The following is a 14093-nucleotide window of genomic DNA, read 5'->3' as shown; positions in this document are numbered from 1 at the left end:
ATCATACATCCGTGGGCGGGCTGGGAGACAGTTTTTATGAATATTTATTGAAAGCCTGGCTTATGTCAGACAAGATGGACACAGAAGCAAGGAAAATGTATGACGATGCAATTGAGGTGATTATAATTCATTGAGTTTTCTTGTACAGTGGAATTTAAGCATATTTGATAATTGAAAAAAATCAGCAACACTTAGGACTTGTTTTGATTATGTAAGTTTTAAGAAATCAAGTGATGAATAAGACTAGCTTTCATTTTAAGTAGTTTAAAAAGTATTATTGTGAAATATATCTGATGCAGATTATTGCACTAAAAATATCATATCATCCAAAATGTTATAAAATAAAACTCCAAAGCATATTTTATTAGAAATAGCTCTAACAACTCTAAGATATGCAGAATGGCCAAATGATTTTTATCCAGTGTTCAGAAACATTTGAGGAGTTGAAGTCCTGAACTGTTTTAATCTTCAAATTATTTTCTCAAGTGTTTAATGCTATATTCAATATTCATCTTGTAAAATGTAATTCGTACCCATTCCTTGTTCTGTAGGTCTTTTGTAATATGATCTTGCTTCCTCTCACAATTCAAGTAGTGTCTGCCCAAGCAGACCAGTAAAGGCAGTCCAGTGGGATTTTTCAGGGGCCTTTTTGTGGTGACTCTAAGCTTTATGTCACCCAACTGTTATTTCTGAGTTTTCCCATACACAGCCATCTTTCATCAGACTCACTTGTACCCATATATACCCATGTGCCTAATCTACAGTTAAGAAGAGTAGAGAGTAATCAAGCTAGCTTTAGTCTAGTTAGCTATGATACCAACAGCAGCAGGGATTGTGTGATTTGTCCGCATGCAAATTCATATTTCATGTCAAACTTATTCTGTGCTTTGTGCATGCCATGTTTTTTTCAACACAAGCTTTCAAAGTTTTAGTGCAGGCAGTCTCCTGAACCAAAATCCTTGTTCTTGGAGTTCTGAAAATTCACATTTAAAAAATTTATATAATAAAATTCCAGTTCAAATTGTTTTGAAACTGTAATGTGTCTTATTTCTGACCTGAATTTGGCTAAACTTTGGCTTTCAGATACTTGATTTTTTCCCCTTATTTTAAAGGGCTATCAGCTATAATGTAGCTGGTTACTGACAAAGGTATGGTGGGCATGCACTTCCAAAACAGATATATGATTTCCTTTAATCTCACAACATAAGCAGGCTTTGAATTATTTCTCAAGCTCTTTCCTAAGTATTTTCCAGTGTTGTAAGTGTGTGGAGGCAAGAATTGGATATTTAGTTTCTGTAATGGTTCTGCTAATGTGTCATCACCTGATTTCTTCTCAGCTTCTTGTCTTTGCCCAGCCAAGAGCTGTGTTTGCACTCTTAACCTTTGTATGACACTGTCATCCATTTCCCAGTTGGTTTTACTCTGAAGTTGGTTATAGTATTTTTGATTTACTGCTTTCCTACTATTGTGATTTACATTCCCAATTCCTCGATGTGCAACCTTATACTTATCTCTGCTAAAACATGATTGTTCAGGTGAAACCCATTTTATCACTTGCTCTGAATGAATTTACAGGGCTGACTTTTCCTTTATCACTATCTATAGCTCCATCAATTTTTGCATCTTCTGCAATTTTTTTTAGCATTTCTTCTCTTGCAGATTATCAGTAGACATGCTGCCTACCATTGATTAAAATATCCTTGCAAAATATTGATGGGATGAAGATTATTCACAATTTTTTGTTGATCTGTTCTAGAAGGCCAGTTCTTAATCTGTTTCATATGTGCTGCCTTGATTTTGTTTAGGACTAATATTTTGTATGATACCAAGGATTATACTAATACTCCTAATGATATCAGCATGCAATTGTCAAACAAACGCTTATTTTTTTCAAGCTACATAACTAATTTTACATGGTTCTTTCATTAATCTTTTCAAATACTGTTACAGCATCAGCTGTTTCCCAGTCCTTTCAAACTTTGTTAGCTTTCCAGTGTTTGCTTAAGTCAACAGTCAACTTGCTTAAGTTCAAAGCAGTAGCTGAATTCTTTCAGTAGTCTTAGATGCAGTGTGTTGGGTCCTGTGGGGTTAAAAATGTTTTTTTAGCAGTTGACATGTGGTTACTCTTGAAATATTTTATTCTGACTCAAAGTTATTATGGTGGGCACTTGAAAATTAGAGAATATAAACTTTGATTCTCTGCACTGTAAGCCCCATCTCACAGATGTTTTGCATGGGCAAATCTCCATCTCTGGAGATACGGCAAAGCAAATTTGGTACTGGAGAAAAGGTTGGTGTGGACAGGAGGGAGAAGGAGCTGAGCTGCTTCTGCTTCTCATGTGATATGACCTGTAGCGCATCAGAATGTTTCCTTTTTGGCTTTCTCTCAGACAACAACACCCACGTGCATTTGAGTTTTTGTAAAACATACTGATTTACACATTTTGGAACATCCTTCTGGATCAGGGTTTGTGTTTATCCGACGTCCTACTTGACACTGAAAGATATGTGCAAAGAATCAGAGTAGGATTTGTTTTACATAATTGCATATTGAATTTTAAATGAAAATCTCAAAATATTTTCAGAGCCCATTCCCTTACTGTTCTTTGATCGTTGCCCATATCACAGGTCTTCCTTCAGAGCTGACAATTTTAATTTGTTTTTCAAAATGTTGAGCAAAATCTTAATTGTCATTTATGCAAGCAGAAGGGTAAGAGTGTAAAATAGATTCTTCCTACTCATAGTACAGAGCTGGAAATGTTCTCAGCACCCACCAGACAAAAGGAAGGTATCTGTCCTGCCACACTTTACTCCCTTAGCTTATATAAAAGGGAAAGTAGAAGATATACCACCACACCCTCCCTCTCAAGTCTTGCAGTAGACAGTGGCATGCCATTCCTTGGAGATACTAAGAGGAAGAAGGATGACAGCACCTGTTTTTCGGATGTTCTGATTCCCAATCCATGGCATATACAGCCTTAGCTAGGTCACTACATACTTCATAAAAAGAGTGTGAACAAATTATGTTATCCACAACATCTGCATGCTCCTGAAAAACATCAGTGGAGTCTGGAGTCTTCTGCTGTAAAGTACAATTCATTTCAATGTCCTACTATGTAGATTCACAGCTGTGGTAAGAGCTGAAATATTGAAACTTTTTGAGATATTTTTTTTTCTGGTGATAAATGCTGAGGATGGGCTTCTTTGCATTCAACATCATCAGGTGGATCTCCCACCCAGCCTGGTTTAAAGTGCCTTTTTTTCCTCCTCTCATTGGCTGGAGGTAGGGAAGTTTCCTTTTGATCTGTTTGCTCTGAGTGCTCTAATCTGTCAGACGTAGAAAACTGATCCATGCTCTTTGTTATTGCACAGCATTAGATAGCCAAAAGAATGATCCAACAGTGTTCAATTATCACAACATAGCAAATACTACTGCAAGACAGCTCAGAAAATGCAATTTTTATGTAATCATAGAATCACAGAAAGTATGAACATCAGAGACAACATTGTGTTCATATCTCAGACTATTGTTTCTGGAATTTAACTAAAGAAACTTCTTCCATCAGTTAATCTCACATCTCTGATGTGAAATAAGTTTTCTTTGGGAGCTTAAGAACACATGTCCACTCTAGTGCATGTGTACTCATCATGGTCAAGCTGGATGCCGTTGTTTTACAGTACCTATTGGACTGTTCTGTGGCCCCAGCCATCCAACCCAGGGTACAAATGTCAAATTTTTTCCAACCTTCTCAAGCTTTTCCTATCCACCAGGAGCAGTTCTCCCTGCAATGCCCAGGTGTTCTTTGTCAATAACTCTGAATATTAATTGCCCTTTTTATACAGTTAGCAATCAGTAAATTGTTGAATGATGCAGTATTTTAAGAGGATTGCATTTATTTTTTTTTTGAGGATGCTTCCTTTGCTACTCTTTTAAGATGGTACTTAATTATTTACTAGCTAACAGAACTTTATTTTCAGATTTCAAATACTACTTCAAATACTACATTCAAATACTCTATACACGAGACAGTGATGTTCAAGTTCAGAACAGACTCTGTTCAGAAGAGGGGTACATGGCAGCTAGATGATGTTCTTCAGTCAAATTCAGAGAGCAAGTCTGGCTCTCCACAGTAATTGTGTTCCCCTGAAAATGCACCTGCAACCATTTCCTCCTCAACAGTTACAAAATTGCTGAAAGATCAATTCAAAAAATTTTTGGAAAAAAAGTGTTCCTCCAGTAAATAAGTAATCCAAACCCTTTTAAGCCTTCATGTTACTCATAGCAAAAAGGGGCTACCTATAAAAAGAACTCCAAGTTTTATGTACCATATAGTCAGAAAAATCCCATCGATTTTGTCCAAGATAACTGAATCAATGGAGCTAATACTATATTTTAGTATCACCTTCAGTGGCATAATTTTCAGCAGCTCCAATCTTTCCTATAGCAGTGCTTTCAAGACAAATGAGGCTTGTATATTTAACTACATCAGGCGTCCCAGCAGTAGAAGCCACAGTATTGTAGCAGTCCTCAATACCAATTTGAATGATTGTTACACAACCACTCTGGCAGCTGTCTAAGATTTAGTAGTTTCTGCTCTGTCAGTTATTTCTGCATTCTTTTCACTAGATCCTGCCACAAGCACACACTTCAGATCTGTCAGTGGTATTAGTGAAGAAGTGGAGCCAATGGGAATGCAGATCAGCGCTTGTCTTTCATTACTTTGAGAATACATGGGCTCAACAGATGATGGTAGCGAACTTTACCATCTAAACGATGGTTAGTCTCAGTCCTGAGGACAAGTAAGGAGCAGGGCCCGACTGATAACAGTAGTCATCTCCGTGCAATTCACTGGATTGGCTTTTACCTAATGCATTCGCTTTGACCGTGTGGGGACTACAAGATCTGCACTGGTTGTATGGCTGAGGTGTAGATTCCCATCATTATAATCATTCAGAAAAGTTGCTGCGAGCACTACAGCATCTCAAGTCAAGAAGATATCAGAAAACAAAGTACACATACAACTATTTCCAATTAGTATTTGTATTATCACCTTCCCCAGGCTCCTAATCCTAAGAATTCTGTTTTTTGTTTTTTGTTTTTTTTTTTTTTTTCTGATAATAATTTCAATAATTCTGTTGTGCTTTTGTGTGTTTTGTTGTTGCTGCTTTTTTAGTTTGTTTTTTTTTTCTGTTTTTTTGGGTTTGGTTTTTGTTTTTGTTTTTCCATTGGGGTACTGTTGAAGAAAAATTTAGAAGACTGTCAGATGCTATTTCAGAATGTGGATGGAGGACTGCTGTCAAATTTTGCTGGGTTCAGTACAGCTGCTTTGACAGCCTTGTAGTACTTCAGCACTGTCTTTTTTTTTTTTTTTTAAATTTGGAATATCTACTGTCACAGTTATTTCACTGTTTAGTTTTATATCTGAATGATAAGTTGCAAACTATGTATATGTTACCATAGTCTGTATGGTAACAACCTGTATGGCTAGCACTGGGTAGATACCAATGATACAACTGTGTGAAGCAGACATGACCTCCGCATCCAAGATAATCACTGCAGTTGTGTGCAAGATCCTCTGTGCGGTCTCAGGTCTCAGTATATCACATTTCAGTGCAAAATATAGTTGTGCACCTTTGGGGTATAATTTATTGTAGGCATCAGAAAAGTAGTGGAAAGGAGTAATAGGTCACTTCTGTAGTAGATCTTGGGGATGGGAAGGAGAGTAGTAAATGCCTTTTTAATGGCACTTTAATCCTTCAACTCTAATCAGCCTTGGAGTACTCTGACCAGTACTTTCATGCACTTTAAAGGAAGTTGTGAACCCAGCAGATAGTTATGTGTGGAAGTACAAAAGAAATTTCTGGAAAGAAGGTAGGAAAAATGTCTCCATGCTAAAGAAGATAATTATAATGGACTCAAACTGTCATGTAACTAGAAAGTTGTTAGAAGAAAAAAGGTATAATGCTAAAGAGAGTAAGTGTGGGAAAGGAATTCGCAGGTGGCTTTGCGCTGTTTCACACATCCCTGAATTAGAGATAACGAGGAAATAAGTGGTAGAAACAAAAACTTGAGCAAGGTCGAGATAAATTAACTTGGCTACAGTGTTAAAGATGAGCTTTGGGCAGTGGCCAATTGCTGGCTGGCTTGAGGCGTGTGTCGGAGGGTCTCTAACCAACTGTATGACAGATTCAGGCGCGTGGACAGCACATGGGGCTACGGGGAAAGTATATGTAGTGGTGAAAATGGCAATAAAGGTCTCCTGTTCAAGAGCCATCAGGAGTCAGTGTCTTTCATCCCTTCAAGTAAGTACTGCAGTAGATGGTAGAGATTATCACCCTCTTTGAAAGAGGCTTAAGTAAATGCATTTTTCCATGTATTTTGCAAACTTTGGAAAGGTACTGTTCTTCAAACAGTACCAAAAGAGTACCATTTTATAAATCACAAGCAACAATATATATTGGTACAAATGTGCAAAGAAAAAACAGCTGTAACTTCATCTGTTAATAATAGTGCTTTTTGTGAACAACTATTCTAACCCTCACCCATTCTTTACCTGTGTGCAATCAGAAGGCCGCTGTGGAGAAGCTAAAAGGTGGCTGGAGCATTCCTGTCACTTTCTATTAAAGGCTGACTGAGAGTACAAGTGGTTCATTTACGTATATTGCTGACCAAAAGCATCCAATTTGGATGTGTTTTCTGAGTACACACAGACTGTACAGTAGAACATTTATTTACTTCTCAGAGTTAACAGGTAGACAAACAGCCATGTGAGACATAAAACGTGATGAATTCTCAGATAAAATTGCAGTGTCATCTGTGTTTTGACTTTCCTGTGGCTGGTCTCAATAGCATCGTTTAGCAGGTAGGGTATTTTTTAATGTTCATTGAAATTGTATTCTTACAGCTGTTCGTTCCTGTAGTGCTCAGAAGTGAGTTTGGCAGAAGAAAAAAATATTTACTTTTTGAAAACAGTATTTTATTCTTTAAAGAAGTGTTAGTATGTAAAATTTGCATTTAAAACAGTATTTGAAAGTTCTCTTAATCTTCTTGTAGGCCATAGAAAAACATCTCATCAGAAAGTCCAATGGAGGACTGACCTTCATTGGGGAGTGGAAGAATGGGCACCTTGAAAGAAAGATGGGCCATTTGACCTGTTTTGCAGGGGGAATGTTTGCCCTTGGAGCAGATGGTTCCCGAGATGACAAAGCTGGACATTACTTGCAGCTTGGAGCTGAAATTGCACATACTTGTCATGAATCATATGACAGAACAAGTAAGATGCATTGCTAATTTAGTTATTTCGGTAGTTGAAATACAGAAATTATTGAAGTTGTTTTTAAGAGTTGTTATGGACCTGTTCCTTGTCTAATATTGTTTTTAATACCAGTGTGATTTTCTTAACATCCATGTGTTTACTCTGATCTCCACCATGGTAAGTAAATGCAAAAAACAGACTTTTTATAGTTCCCTCCTGCATGTTTATCCATATCTTTGCATCAGTTGGCAAAGGTATGTTATGTGGGTGCAGGGAGGAAAGAGTATGTGTGAACTCTTGTCCTCCCAGATATGTAGGGCAGTTTCTCATTTCATACATACCATTTTTACAGTTATGTAGGATAAGAAATTTGTAAGTGCCGTTTTTTTGGTTTTAGTAGTAGTAGATTATGGGTAAGTACAATTAAACGTGAGAGGATGGAGATTACTAAATTGGGAGGTGGACAAAGACCTGCCTAATGAGGAGGCAGTGTTACCACTGGGCTGGATATTTCTCAATTTAGTCTTTTGGACCAGGTTTTCTTTTGTCTTAAATAGTGACCTTGATGCATAAAGTTGGATTGTGCTGATTGTGCTTACTGTGGCCAAAAAGTCAAAAGAAACTGTTAAAACAGAAGAGTCTCAGAGTAAGGAATAGGAAGACCTTGGAGGACTGGACTGTCAGAAAGAAAAAGTTACTACAAAAAAGGCAGGAGCTTGTTCTGTAAACTGGAAGTTGAAAAATGCCAGTGCAGCCCTAGTCTGTATCAGGTAAAGAATTTTCAAGAGAGATAAGTGAATATTAACCCTGCCGTAGAAGACATGTATAATTTGTCATCCAGAATACTCTCTACAAATCTGAATTTTGAAGCAGAAAGAATGCAGAGAATGACCAACAGAATAATGAGAGTGACAGAGCTTTTATTTTACAGTAGGAAAATAAGAGATGTTGGCCTGCCTATATGAGAAAAATAATGACCAAGAAGGAAATACATTTGTTGTCATATCAAGGGATAAACACTGAAAAGAAATAGAGCTATTTTAAGACACAAGCAACACAGTTATACCAAGAGCAAGAACTGTATGCTCACCATGGATGAATGTAGGCTAGAAATTGTAAATGGCCTTGTGGGTCCATCACAGAAGCTTCTGAAATACCTTGCTAGCAGAAGTAAAGGGGAACTAAAACTCCAAGCAGTTTTAAGATGTGAATTCATGTATTTATTCACAAGGATTATATAGTGTCATTGTATCATCACTTTTAATTTTAAAAAATTCAATTTGGTGGTTAGGAGAGATACTTTCATTGGTGTAGTAATAGCATAAAGAAAAAAAAAATAAGCCTACAGCCCATTGCACCTACGTGTCTTGCTGGGTCAAACAAAGTTTCAGTCTCAGTCCACAGGGTTCCATCTCTGCCTTATTACATAACACTGTTAGTTGGCAATTGCATAGTTTTTTCATAGGAGCAGATGTGGAGGAAGGATGAGACCCAATTTTGGACTTAAAAGGACTATTTACACTCATACGTGTGCTCAGTTCTGGTTGGTGATAGAGAACATCCTACCTATACAGAGAAGAGGACTTCTGTTTCTTGATTTCAAGGATGCCTTATTCCACATCTCAGTCAAAACAGATAACAGGAGATAGTTATGTTTTGTGGTAGACATAGACCAATTCCAGTTCAAAAGTCAGTTTCTTGACCTCTGTACAGATCTGAGTTTTTTCACATGGAACCTGGCCACCACAGTAACCCAACTCAGGTAAAAGTGTTTTCTTTTATTACCCTTGGGGACTGATTATTCAAAAACAGTTTAATCATTTCCTTCAAGTTAGCTTTGGGCAGTTAAACTATGTTGATACCCTGCTATTTTTTGGGACCAAATCTGAAGTCACTTGCAGACCTACCCCTAGAGAAAAATTTGCTGTCCTATGCATGTTGCTTTCTCAAGTTGAGTCCAAGTCTTCTTGTCCAAATATAAGGTGGTCTGTCTACACGACAGCCTTCTCCTACATGGCTTGTTACAAGTTTTTGCTTAATCCTTCTAGATGTTACTACAACCTTTGTATTGTCTTTCCCACCAGATTGCATTCTCTTAGCACTTAAGTTACCCATTTCATCTCTCATGATGCTGTCTGCTCCACAGTGCTGATTAGTACAGAGGAGTTGGAAAGTCCTTGCAACTTTTCCTGTTGTATTTGCGTGGACATCATTTCCCAATGGCAATTAGGATCTCATGTAATCAATGATGGGCTTATGCAGGGGCTCAGTCACTCCGAAAATCTGATTCACCTGTCAAGGTTCTGCAGGAATACCTGTGGGAAGTCTTAAGACTCCTGAGTTGTAGCCTGGAAAATTGACTGGGGATATCCTGAGAAGCTCAGGCTCTTGCTATGGCTCTATGAAAATCCCTGTAGATTCTGTTGAAGCTGAGGATCGGTCTAGCAGTCCCTGTGGGATGCCTTTCTAATTCACCAGCTGGAGGAAGCTGATGGTCTTTGGAAGGTACAGCCATGATTCTGTTCTGCCTCTGAGTCAGTAATATTTCCCGAGTCCACATACTCTTGTGGTGTGTAATCCACACATGCCTCTGTTTCATACCTACTCTGCTTTTGTTCTGTAGCGTAAGCTATTGATAGATTATTGCTGCAGTCATCCTAAATCTCCCATCCTTTGACAAGAGATTTTGAGATTTTTCTGTAGTGAGGTATGCAGTTTGAAGAGAAGATAGTGAGAATTAGAGATGCAAGACATGCTTTGATCTGTCTGAGCATGTACTGGCACAGCACAAGGGGTCATAATGCTGTCAGTGGGCTTTGGTAAGGCTAAAATTTTCACTTATTCATGCTGCTAGGTTTGTCAAAGTTTAAGCTTGTGTGTGGACTGCACACCTTGAAGTATTCTGGTTACTGGGGATTAGTTCTGTTTTACATGCTTGCACCATTGAAAGACATGGCAAAGGCATAGAATAACTAGTAAAGTGGAAGCCATAAATGATAGTGAAAAAAAGATGTCCAGTGAAACAAAAAGAACAGAAATACCACTAAGAAATCAAACTGAATAATTGACTTTCCTAGGTATTTTAGAGGTTAAATTAATAAGCAAGATCATCTGTATAGGTGGCAGAAAGTGATGATTTACAGCACACTATTTTAGAAAAATATACCATCGCTTATACATAAGATTTTTCTCACCCATTGGCTGATTTTACATAAAGTATTGATTACACAGAGATTATTTTGTGATGAAGTTTCTTGCACATATATAAAGTTTATGACAAGACCTGCTCTCAGAATCTGGGTGTAGCAGTAGGTGTTCTTTTAAGTGTGACAACACCAATGCAGAATAAATCCAATGAATAAGATTTCAGCTGAGACATTGTTAAGATATGACCAGATGCTGTCTCTGTCCCAAGACTCACAGAAGGCAGCTAAACGTGGAATAATGATTACTTGTTTTTGTAAGAAGTATAAAATAACAATGTACCTTGATGGAATCATTCAGAAAGTCTCAAACAAAAATATCTTGAAGAACTTCTGTAGTCCCAAAGCTGGGACTGTAGCTCCCATCTCTGGGCCCGGCCATCCAGCCAGTTTTTAACCCAGCAAAGAGTGTGCCAGTCCAAGCCATAGGCTGCCAGCTTCTCCAGAAGACTGTGTCAAAGGCTTTGCTGAAGTCTAGGTAGACTATGTCAACAGCCTTTCTGTCATCCACCAGGCGGGTCACCAGGTCATAGAAGGAGATGAGGTTGGTTAGGCAGGACTTGCCTTCCATGAACCCACGCTGGCTGGTCCTGATCCCCTGGTTGTCTTGCACATGTTGTGTGATTGCACTCAAGATGATCTGTTCCATAATTTTCCCTGGCACTGAGGTCAGGTTGACAGGCCTGTAGTTCCCCGGATTCTCCTTATGACCCTTCTTATAGATGGGCGTCACATTAGCAAGTCTCTACTCATCTGGGACCTCTCTGTTTGACCACGACTGCTAATAGATGATAGAAAGCGGCTCAGCAATCGCGTCTGCCAGCTCCCCTCCCTCAGCACCCTTGGGTGGATCCCATCTGGCTCCATGGACTTGTGACAGTCCAGGTTGTAGCTGTGTAATTAAAAATGTGTGGAGCTGCAGCTTCGTAGTATGGAAAGTATTTCTAAAGGTACATCCTTTTTAAACAAATAGTCGCACGGATGCTGGCACAGTACTATTACATCTTCCTTTAAGGACAGAAATGGGAAATCTCTTAGTTCAGAGATTCATTTTCAGGTGTGACTAAGTTTACGTTGACTTATTTTGAAACCCTTTACTTGAGGATCGCATTATGAAGCACATCAGTTATGGTGGTTTGACAGCACTTCCCTAAACCAAGAGAGTTTGAATAAGATGCCAGTTATATGTGGTGGTGACACCTGTTTTTGTTCTAAGATCTTTTCCAGCTGTGCTGGGTGGGATCAAAGGACATTAAAACCTCTGGTGACCCTTTTTGTTTCTTTTGCTTATGAAGAACAAATGTCAGCCACTTTAATTTTATCCTATAGTTGAATGTATTAATGTGTTTATATTCTTAGTGATTCATTAGTTTTCAGGAGGATTACTCTACTCTTGTCAAGATAGGTATTTTTCTCACAGGAATTGGATAAATTATTCATAAGAAAAATTAAAGGCCTCAACAATAGGAAATATTTATGAGACTGCTTAAAGACAAGCTCGTTTCTGCTTCTCTCACATGCTTGGGATGTAGCAGACTCCTATCCACTCTTCCTGTAAAGATTTATAAGGAATACATTTCTTTCTCTCTCTTTTTTGTTTTTAAGAAAAAAAAAAAAAAACTTTTTTCTTTCCTCTGCAGCATTAAAGCTGGGTCCAGAAGCATTCAAATTTGACGGTGGTGTAGAGGCAGTGGCAGTGCGGCAGAACGAGAAGTACTACATCCTAAGACCAGAGGTGATTGAGACCTACTGGTATATGTGGAGATTCACCCACGATCCCAAGTACAGGCAGTGGGGCTGGGAGGCGACACAGGTAACTGTATTAATTATCTATCACTAAATTAATTCAACTTATTTTCCCTTTGTAGCCACTTTCATCCAGTGGTACTGATATCCAGAAACACTTCAAATGGTAGTTGATTTTTACGAGTTCCAGTAAACCAGGGTATATGTGGAGGTGCATAGTGTTCTTCCTGTTCTGCAAATGCCAAAAGAGCTTCACAGATGAGACGTTCAGCGTTATATATCTGATGAGTTTTAGGTCTGAAATTAGAATCTACTGGTCATGACTCCTACTGTAATCAGTAGTCCATAGCTGCTAGGAGAGGTAATTTATCCTGGGAAATGAAAGCATATTATATATAACTTTATTAAACATGTGTTAGCACTTTGTTTAGATTAAAAGACTGCTGTTCTTAAGATTTCTACTTGGTCTGCTATTAAAACTCAAGTGGAAGGACAGCTGTTTTCAGAAGGTTTGTAGACTAGATAGCATATACATGTGGGTTGATATAATGGCTTTTTCTTATCTTAGCTGTCTGAAAGGAAGGAAATAAAATTGCCAGTCAATTTAAATTTACTCAATTATAATGAAAAAATACAGCATCACAAGAAGTAGATAGACCATAAAGTGAATAAGCAATGGCACATAAGGCAGAACTTAAAAATGGTTGCTAAGGTACTTAAGAGATTGTTGCTCCCTTGTATGGCTGCTTCACTGGGTTTAAATCTGGTCATTGTATATCTTAAACAAGTGCCTGAGAGTGAAAATGCTTTTGAGTCTTATTGGAAATGCTTATACTGATCTACAGAAACCCAGATTCATACTAAAAATCCTAATCTCTGTGCTCATGGCCTTCCCTCATTCATTCTTTGCACATAGATATCTGATAGTTATAGTTTGTAGGCTATCTATATGAATAACTAGGCTTCATAAAAATTATTTGTAATTTCCAAAAGTTTCTCATTTTGAATGCTTCCCAGATCTGAACTGTGAGCCTTTTCTGGTCTCTTGTTTCTCACTGGTTCCACCTGCTTGTACCAGGGTCATGCAAAGCTAATTCACTGTCCAAGCAGTTTTCTGGTCCTCTTCAAGATCTGAGTGGCCAGTGGACACTGCAGCTCCTCCACTTTCCTACTGTAGCTCCAGCAGTCTTTGGAAACAGCTCAAAGCCAGTTTCAGAGATCAGAATAAACGTTAAAGATAACAAGACACTAATGAAATATTTTGACTACAGCCAGGCAAATGAGATGAGGGAAGAGCCAAGGAAGAGAAGAATCAAGAGCCTGGAGAAATGTTTTCCTGCAGGTCAAAACCAGTTTAGCTCAAGAGGAAAGCAACCCAGAAAAAGTACCCGGAGCAAGAGGAGATCTGTTGAGAAGTCTGTATTTACAACGTCAAAGACAGTTAGGGAAGGTTTGGGGTATTTTAACTCAGCTCATCCCTATCCTTCCTCAGTGCAGTTACAATCATGTAGAAGAATCCTAATATTTTAAGGTTGTGTCTTAGTTTTAGTTAGGTTTTGCTTTGTAGACTGTTTTGTTAAAACCAACGTCATGTTATTCTGCAGAGAGGTTCCACATTTGTCAGATTTGTATTCCAGAATCCATTGCTGCTATCTGTAAAACATCAAACATTGAGTCATATCTTCCCTTCTGCTTGAACTATAAATGTTTCTAATATGACAAAGAAATGGATTTAGTAACCTATTCCTTGCCAGTGTGTGTGCAACAAATGCCTGCTGATCTAACACCAGCTCCTGTCAGAAGCTCTGTCTGGGTGATGAGAGATGAGATTAGAGCATTTATACTAGGTTAAAGAATGCAAATACAAATTTTTCGGGCCAAGACCTCT

The 14093-nt window shown here is 38.2% G+C and overlaps 1 protein-coding gene across 3 annotated transcripts in view; it reads left to right on the top strand.

Annotated features, from left to right (window-relative positions):
- Nucleotides 1-14093, top strand: part of MAN1A2 (mannosidase alpha class 1A member 2) — a 141500-nt gene that overhangs the window by 113726 nt on the left and 13681 nt on the right. For 2 of the 3 annotated variants that reach the window (XM_013202185.3, XM_048055642.2), the window contains 3 exons: nucleotides 1-116; nucleotides 7055-7274; nucleotides 12100-12272. In XM_013202185.3, coding sequence (XP_013057639.1) covers nucleotides 1-116; nucleotides 7055-7274; nucleotides 12100-12272 — 509 coding nt within the window. Of the gene's footprint in view, nucleotides 117-7054; nucleotides 7275-12099; nucleotides 12273-13476; nucleotides 13504-14093 lie in introns of those variants that run through there. The other variant, XM_013202186.3, reaches the window with a different exon arrangement.

Source organism: Anser cygnoides, chromosome 1, assembly GCF_040182565.1.
Source record: "Anser cygnoides isolate HZ-2024a breed goose chromosome 1, Taihu_goose_T2T_genome, whole genome shotgun sequence".
Classification (NCBI taxonomy): Eukaryota; Metazoa; Chordata; class Aves; order Anseriformes; family Anatidae; genus Anser; species Anser cygnoides.
The sequence above is the reverse complement of the archived record's forward strand: the minus strand, read 5'-3'. Positions and strand labels throughout refer to the sequence as shown.